General features: G+C 43.6%; 1 protein-coding gene across 1 annotated transcript in view; it reads left to right on the top strand.

Annotated features, from left to right (window-relative positions):
• Window positions 1-575: 575 nt before the first annotated feature.
• gfra4b (GDNF family receptor alpha 4b) overlaps window positions 576-9,433 on the top strand; it is a 36,437-nt gene continuing 27,579 nt past the window's right edge. The window contains exon 1 of the mRNA XM_030369194.1: window positions 576-1,041. Coding sequence (XP_030225054.1) covers window positions 999-1,041 — 43 coding nt within the window. The 5' untranslated portion in view covers window positions 576-998. The remainder of the gene's footprint in view (window positions 1,042-9,433) is intronic.

Below are 9,433 nucleotides of genomic sequence, written 5' to 3'. Positions count from 1 at the left end.
ATGATTCTCGGGAATGGGAAGGCTCTCTCTACAGGCTGGGTGGTGTTTAATTTGATACATGGTGAAGGCTGACGTACCGATGTGCCTTGAGATTTGATGTATATTCATGAGTGCGCCAGTTCATCAGTAGGCCTGATACATGAACACACAAGTACTACTGAATTCAGGCAACTGATAATTAAAACATAATTGCCTATATAACAAACTAATGCATACTTATAAAGTTAACATAATGAAAGAAATGCGGTCAAATCCTGGGCAATGGGATAATTGTATCTCTATAGAGAAGCGATATAAAAAGAGTTGTCCTCGCTATTGCAACACAATGGCCAATGTTCCATCTTCAAAACAAGGAAAATACATTCACAATTTAATTAGTCCCCAGATCACACCCCCTGAACAAATATATTCAGTTCCAAGGCTACGTTGCAGCAGACTCGTCTTCCTCGCTAGTGCGCCGTTTTGGGATTTATATTATTCTGACAGTCACCAAGAGCACTTTTCCCAGTAGGATGATTCACACGGAGCACGTGTGAACCCCCCCCCCCCCCTCATCCTCTCTGCTCTGTGCTGACTCCCTTCTCACAGCGGCTCTCCCCCAGCAGCGCTGGTCGTCATACCAACATCGCACGTACTGGACTAGGAAGTGAACCGGCTTCGAGATCTCAGAATACACCGCACCGTGCGTACGGTGCATCGGAGGATGCCCGCGTACGAGAACTTTTCCAGCATCATAGCGCACGGCTCTCCATCGGCGCACACACCACGGACGGTCGTACTGGAAGAACTTCACTAAGAAGGAGAAGAGGAAGAAGAAGAAGTGGAATTGCGAATAAAGCTTCCCCGGAGTGTTTTTTTTCTTCATAGATCATTTCCAAATGATGATTTCCTCGCGTAAAGCAGGACCCGTTCCTGCTGTGTAGGCGAGGTGTGCAGAGGGTGGACTAAGAGGTGCTGGGTCTGCCAAGCTTAACAGAGATTCATCCTCTGGTGCAGACATGGAGCTCTGGGGAGTCTATCTTGTGCACTTTCTAACTTTGGGTAGGTGGCGAGTCCCTTCCTTCATCATGTAGAGTGCGTATGTCAGGGTGGAATGATGCGGTGAGATGTGTGCGTTTGGAACGTAAAGGTTGTTTAAGGGATTTGAAGTAACAAATATTTAGTAACATGAAACTTTCCGTCGCCATGTTCTTGTAGGACAATTTAATATATATATATATATTTACTGTATGGTCAGGAAAGAGTTAAGAGCAATAAATGCAGATTCCCCCTAAAAGACATATCTAGGCCTACATATACTATAATACAAAAAAACATCTCACCTTAAATATAGGATGATAACTAGCACCAGTATTCGTGCATGTACCGCTATAATGAAAGAGTGATACGATTCTGCGCAAGTGCGTGTGTGTTTGTGAGAGTGTGTGAGTGTGTGTGTGTGTTTGTGTGTGTATGTGTGTGTGTTTGTGTGTGTGTGTGTGTGTGTGTGTGTGTGTGTGTGTGTGTGTGTGTGTGTGTGTGTGTGTGTGTGCGTGCGTGCGTGAGAGCGCATGTATGTGTGTGTGTGTGTGTGTGTGTGTGTGTGTGTGTGTGCGCGCGCGCGTGCGTGCGCGCGTGCGTGTACGTGGGCACGTGCGCGCGCGCGTGTGTGTGCGTGTGATCTTTGAGGCGCAAGCTTTTACGCGTTTGGGTGCTTTGATGTATTGATGATGGTTCAATTAATGTATAGTGTCAATAATCTTATGGCTAGTTCGAAGTTTATGCAAGTTTCTGTATGCCCGTGTTTATCATAAAAAAAATATATATTCTCAAAGGGGATCGTGTATGTATGCCCCCTTTGAAAAATGTACATAGACCTCTGTCCTTGCGTAACCACCCACGTAAAATCACATAGCCATGTAATTGGATGGAGTTGGAGTATCTTTTTCACACCAGCTACAGCAGAAAGCTTGAGATGTCGTTTTGCTCAAAGAGTTTACCCATCAAACCACTTGATAGATGAAATGAGCCAGATGATGGTGAAATAAGAACAGCACAATAAGGCCTGAAGACAACAAACTTGCTTATATAGGCCTATCAATCTCTCTCTCTCTCTCTATATATATATATATATATATATATATATATATATATATATATGGGCCTAAACACATATATAAGTAATACTCATTCTGCATTACTTGCGCATGTTCATTGGGAATTCATTGGGTAGGCCTACCTCATTTCCCCTGCACTACTACACTATTGACTTTCTTCAGCCCAGCCTCAGACTGTGTTTAGCCATCTGCCTGGGACAATTAGCTGAGGCAGCCCACCGATAGATCAGCCACCACTGGCTCTTTGGGCGACTTGATGCATTTATATGGGCTGCTGAAGAGGTATAATGGCTTTGCATGGCTAGTGACTAGGGGTCATGCACACACACGTTAACGTACACACGTGCACACACACACTCAAGCCTCGACGCGCAAACACACACAAACACACATACGCATACACATAGGTGTGCACACACGCATACACACACACACACACACACACACACACACACACACACACACACACACAAACACACACGTGCAACCACACACAAACACACGTACACACACACACACACACACACACACACACACACACACACACACACACACACACACACACACACACATACACACAAACACACATACAGATGAACACATGCTTGTTTGCTAGGAGACTGTCTCTATTTCTAATTTGTAAAGCAGGTGAAACTGCTTTTCTTCAGGTAGCTTTGTTTTGAGTTATAAGACATCTGGAGAATAGTAAGGATGTGTCCACTAGCAGACAAATGACGAGTCTACTTCAAGCAATATGAAGATTTGAAGCGTAATTGCCGAATTGCCACTGGGTCTCTAACAAACGAAAACATAAACAAATCGTTGGCAAAAACCGGGGATGGAAAGTCCAAGCATTGATCTGATCTGACAGATGATCGTACGCGCTTCTCTTTGACAGATCCACACAGGAGTCTCACACCGTGATACAGAATGCTGGTCCTTATGCCATCGAACCCATCATTGTTTTTCCTCTGATTAGTTTGCACTGTTAACCGGTGGCGGGTCGTGGCTGCACTATAGCAGCACCGCTGGTCCGACCGGTTCGCACTTCAGCGGCACTAGGTGATTGCATGAAATATTAATGGTTCATATTGAATGGGTAAGACATTATCTACATGGGTATTCAGACAGGTAACCTTGTAATTAAAGTCAATCACCACTGGTACACCAGACTTATTTGCCAATCGGGAGCAATTGACCTGATTGATTGTAACATTTCTCTCCGGCGCACACCTTTTAATTAACCTCAGTCATATTACGTACTGAATTTGACATTAATAATACCTGACACACATATATATGTGCATATATAGTGAGAGAAAACAGAGTTAAATAGCGCAAGCTCTAGAGAGAGAGAGAGAGGGAGAGAGAGAGAGAGAGAGAGAGAGAGAGAGAGAGAGAGAGAGAGAGAGAGAGAGAGAGAGAGAGAGAGAAAGGTAGAGGAAGATATGGAGAGAGAGGGATAGAGACATGTACGCACACACACATAAGCACACACACAGAACACAAACACACACACACACACACACACACACACACACACACACACACACACACACACACACACACACACACACACACACACACACACACACACACAGGCATTAACGGGCATCACCTGTTTTATTGCCTTGCCACTACTAACAGATTTGCAATGAATCTCATTTGAAACAGGGATTAACTCACAGACCTCTTTTGGAGAATGAAGTAAACTCGAAATCAAATTAAAACCACTCGGTTAATCTCTCAACCCGTGTCTCTTGTTGTTCTGCCAAGTATTAGTAATCGACTGGCATAGGTGGTCACCAAAGGCTAATGGCTCGCTGAAAATACCGAATCACTGCCTGATATCCTATTACCCTACTCCTAAACATGTAGTGTTCGTAGCTCTGGGCTGAGCAGGTCGATGACGATGATGACTCTTACAGCCTGGCATCCTATCTTTCATCACTTGATAGCCACAGGAAATATAAGTAAGGAAGGAAGCGGAATGAGAGTGTTCCATTTGAGACGTATCAATAATTTGAAGTGACGCTCGCCCACAGATGTGGGTTGAAAGCTTCGAAGACTCTGCAGCGGTTTTCTACCGCCCTGGCTCACTTCTTAGAACCGTTGGAGAGAAAAAAAGGGCTCCATATTTAATTATTGAGATTTTAACTTTTTTTTGCAGCTGAGATTTTGCTCAGGCATTTCCGTCTCGTGTCACTCAGGTGAAACATCTGACTCCCACCAGAAAGTCAGGCGGTAAGGCGCCGGCGGTAAAGTCAGATACAGCCTTGACTCTATGCGCCTGAACTAAACTGACACATTTTATTGACTTTGAGGGAACGTTTGGTGAATAGTGTCAATTGTTTGAACGGGTAATTGATGTTGACTTCAAGAAATAATGCCAGCGAAAATACTCTGACCTTGTTATACAAACGTCTAACATCGACTCACTATACATCCCCGGCTTGATTGTACTTTATGGTTATTTGTAATTTGACACTGGCTGTCAAGGCAGGCTTACTGCAATCTGCTCCAGTGGTCTGTTTTCCTGTGTTGCCCAGAATTACTCATGCTACCCCGCACTCAACATCAGGATTAGACAGCTGGGCCCAATCCCAATGTCCGGACTCACAGACTCTCGCGAAATTATTAAGGCTTTAGGGCTGCCCCAATGTCGAATTCCAAAGGGCATGAGGGTTTGAGCCAACACTTACCGAGCCCTTTCCGTGAGTCTGCATCAGTGCAGACTTCACCTAAGGGAATTACCCACAGGTCAAAGCGTTGTGACGATTACCGCGGAGACCATAGGGAAATCCGGAAATTAGGAAGGTAAACAACAAGACGACGCTACTGTCAACAAAAAACAAAATCAAACCCCGCGCCGACGCCGGTTAGTTACACTGGCCTTTTTTTAGTGAGCCGGATCATTTGGATCAGCTCACCAACAAGAGCCGGCTCTTTTGGCTCCCAAAGGGCTCTTTATATTACTAATTATACCTTGCATAATTCAGCCAAATATAGCCCGTTCTGACTTGTGATTAGTATGTGTAGGCCAATAATCACCTAATTCAATACATCCTTTATACTGAAGTGTTCAAAAGTAAATTTTTTATTATAGATAGATAGATATTATTCTAATATCAATACATTGCTGTAGCCGATTGTTTTCATTGCATTTACAAAATAACAAAAAAAAATAAAAATAATTGAATTCCCAAACCGGCAAGTATCAGCAGCATCTTTGTCATTGAACGTTGCCAAGGTAAGATGTGCTCTCATGAAGTGCTGTCCCAATCCCATATATACCTATCTGAGCCCATGTGGCCTCATGCACTTACTCACTTAGCACCTGAGATCAATTAAGTCCTTTAGCCTTGCCCTCCCAGCTGACACTATCGTTAGCTGGGAGAGCAAAAACATTAAGACGGAGTGTATTTCAATGTTAAAAGGCAATTCATGTATTTTGAATGCATCTTAACTGCTTTAGTACAACACTTGAGAATATACTTGAATAATCTTCTCCCCTTGGAAAGGAATTGAGTCAAATTGGGCTGCTCATCGGGCTCAAGTTGGAACATGCAATAATATGCAACTAGGAAAGTTCCTGCTTTGATTCGTTTTTGAGTCAATCACTCTACTCTGGCAGAATTTGATTGGGCAGCAATGTGTGCCAAAATACACGGTATGTTTCACTGATACATTGAGGTCTAGAAATCACATCTCTTTCCTGATTCTTACCTTTGTTTTACCATCGTGATGGCAGAAATAAAGATTCTATTTTTTCTTCTTGAAGATTCTTCTCTAAGATTCCTCTTCTTGAGTGGTAAAGCATGTTGTTAAATGGAATGTGTCGTGGGACCTTATGCAAGAACCGTTATAGAAAGCAGGCTACTTCAGTTTGTTTACAGACAGCATGAAGATGATGAATTGTTAATTTGTCTTTTGCTTGCCCTTTTGACTTCATTCTTTGCCAGAATGAGCTCTCCGTGTTATAGCTGAATGTTTTCACGCACCTTAGCTTCGACACAGAGGATCAACAATTCTACTTAAAGTTGTGGGAAAAAAGATAAAGGGAAGATTTGAAACTTTCATATAACTCTGCTCTCTATAATTGTTTCAATATATAAGAACAATAAGACAATTGGTAATGGTATACTTGCTCACAATTTCATTTAAAACTCGAGTGTACACACAGAAATAACAGTAAAATATAAATGCTTTTTATGCAATTCCATTCAGCACCATGGCCAATTCGGGGTCTGGTATTAAAAGCCTTGGTGGTTGTGATTGCGGAAAAACAATAAGGGACATACTGTATATCGTCTTTGGAAAGAAAACTGAACTGAAGCCGGTGGCTGGATATCTTGGTGTTGGAAGGCGCATTGACTCTTAAAAAAATGGATCAATCTTTCTGACACAGAGCTTAATATGGTTTTGCAATGGCAAATGTGGTTGGCTGAAAAAGAGGGGTAAGTAGGGTCCCATGGGGTGAGAGAGAGAGAGAGAGAGAGAGAGAGAGAGAGAGAGAGAGAGAGAGAGAGAGAGAGAGAGAGAGAGAGAGAGAGAGAGTGTGAGTGTGAGTGTGAGTGTGAGTGTGAGTGTGTGTGTGTGTGTGTGTGTGTGTGTGTGTGTGTGTGTGTGTGTGTGTGTGTGCGTGTGCGTCTGTGTGTGTGTGCAATGTGTGCAATGTTTTTGCTTGCGTTTGTACGTGGAAGGGGAGTGTAATATGTGGAATAAAATTGTGAGTTGAGGCCTGGTCACACTATATATTACGTAAACAGCGAGAGCACATCGAGTGAGGCTGGATGGAGGGACGGCCGACTGCTCACTTTAGACACCTGGATGTGTGGCAGACTTTAATTGAAGGAAACATCTGTGATGGGTCAAGCTGATAACCCCTATAATTTCCTGCCGCCCACTGACCTCCTTTGTTGCTATACCTTCAAATCAGGTTTTCTTTATTCTAACGGAAAAGTTTGTGTAGCCTAGTTTCAGAAGTTCACATTGAAGGCTGTCTGAAGCTGTGTGGAGTGCAATGCTCCTGCAGTCATTCTTGAAACCGAATGGTCAATTAATTTGTACAGTTATGTATCACTGCGGTGAGATTAAACCCATTAGTGGGCATTACAGTGTTATCATCTCCATTAAGTGGCCCATTCGACTGTGTTTGCTCCGTAATCGGTCGTTTCTTGTTGACATTTTCTGGCGAGGGGAAGCGGGGCAGACGCGAGATCACATGACCACAAAATTATAGGACACAGTTTGTTTTTATCCGGCTCGATTTCAGAATGTAATCGTCGACCCTTTTCTCTGCAGATCTCAGACGGGTGCAGGCTGAGGATCTTAGAGGTACTATTATTTGCTAAAACCATTCAGGTATTTAGCAGCATCTTATCCACTTGTGCCTTCAGATTCACGCTTTGCTCAAGAAGTTTGTCTCCCTGCCTCAGGGCAGGGAGACAAACGCAGTACTTTTCGTCTTGGCCTCCAATACCCCCGCCACGACACTGCACCTCCAGCTCCCTTCCCGCCATTTGAGATACATCACACTTAGTGAAAAAGCATTTTCAATTGTCAATTGTCAGCTCCCTACCTGAGGACCAAAGCATTAAAGCACGGCCATGGATTCAGAGCTGACCGTACCAGTCGGCGATGATTCGAGTGGGACCCCTAGTTGCTTTACGCAGTGTCTTCTCTATTAAAAGACCAAGACGTGGTGGAGTGTGCGGTGTGGAGACTAAGCGTGCCCCCCTCTCCCCCCCCCCCCCCCCAGGCCCCTGCAGAGCCTCATTAGCTGGGAGTTGGTGTTTATATGCTGAGAGAAAGCTCGTCGCTGACAGGCAGCCACGGCCCCTTGGTGACAACATTTCAGAACCGAGGGCCTAAGCTCTGCTTCCGTCCCTCTCGCGCTGCCCTAACGCCTTTCTGGGACACTTTAAAGTCTATTCAGGGTTCAGAGTAGAAGTCGCCATCCAGATTGATGGAGGAGGAGCTTAAATGGGAGCGGATGACAAAGGTCCAACAAAGTGTTTTTACCGAGATTATTGGTTTCTTTCTTGTTTCGCCTGAGTCTGTTTAATGTCTGAAAGTCCAAAGAACACTTCATCTCAGGACTTCTAAAGGCTTGGTTTGGGCTTTTAAACTCGCTGCTAGATCTCAGATGGGATTCATGCAAATTATTATGTGCTTCATATCATATCTTATTTAATGTGAATAAACTTGATTGCCCTACATATATTATGTTTTATCAAGTTATGCTGTAGAATAACTGTGAATCACCAAAGAAATGTTAATGTATTGTTGTCGTCGCCCTCACATATTTTGCATATGACCAACGAAACTCGAACTTCAACTTGATCTTTTCCAGTCCGTCGTGTGGGGAATAAATATTTCCATAGCGCATACGGTCGGACAATATGGCAACGAGACATTTGAACTTACCTGACTGTGTGTTTTTTCTCTCCTGCGGACGACTTCGCCCACAGCTGTGACATTAGACCTTAGTCAGTCTGTGACAGTCGGAGAACGCTCTGACTGCAGCAGACCTTGGTACATCCTGTGCACTAATCCTTTTGTAATGGTGAGGCTTCAACACGCACTCTCCCTGTGTAAACATTGTCCACTCTCTCCTCCTCCTCCTCCTACTTCTCTTTTCCATACATTTTTAACATCATATCTGATATGCTTTCTTTATTCTTAGCGTAATATTTCCATACTCTTTCTGATCCGTATCCTATTTTGATGTTATCCGAAACTTTGTTGACGTCGATTCAATGAAACTACATGAATGGGAACATTCAAAATATTAAGGACAAACAATAATATTATTTATTCTATGTTCATTTTATTAACCTCCCTCAAAAGGCCATGAATAGGATCCATCTTCGCGACAGATTACATTACAATACATTACACAACTTAATTTACGGGATCCTTTAATCCAAAGAGACTTACAATTAGATCAGTCCCTCATGGAAAGCTCACGATACTGCCAATCTCATTAAGCCCTATTTCCCAAAGCTCCGGCCAAAAACCCTTGTGTTGTGTGTGTTACGAGGAAGCTCTTCATCAGAATCGACAAATGTAACATTTATCCCGGTTCTGCTGCAGAGACGGATCTGTTTCTCCTCAGTCCCGATGCGTCGCCCGCGTCGTTGTTTTATGTAGTGCCGCAAAATGTGACAAACGTGATGAATGTAATGAGCCAAAAAATTAAGGAAAATTTGCAAACAAATTGAAGTGATCAGGGCGCCAGGCAACACAATAACACGGCGGCCATGATGGATGCAGCTGTCTCGTATCGTTGTGGTCACATCGCCGTTCCCATGACAATCACGAGGTGCTAACCG

The sequence above is a fragment of the Gadus morhua genome, chromosome 10 (genome assembly GCF_902167405.1).
Source record: "Gadus morhua chromosome 10, gadMor3.0, whole genome shotgun sequence".
NCBI classification, from domain to species: domain Eukaryota; kingdom Metazoa; phylum Chordata; class Actinopteri; order Gadiformes; family Gadidae; genus Gadus; species Gadus morhua.
Note: the sequence above shows the minus strand (reverse complement) of the source record. Positions and strands in the feature narration are given on the sequence as shown.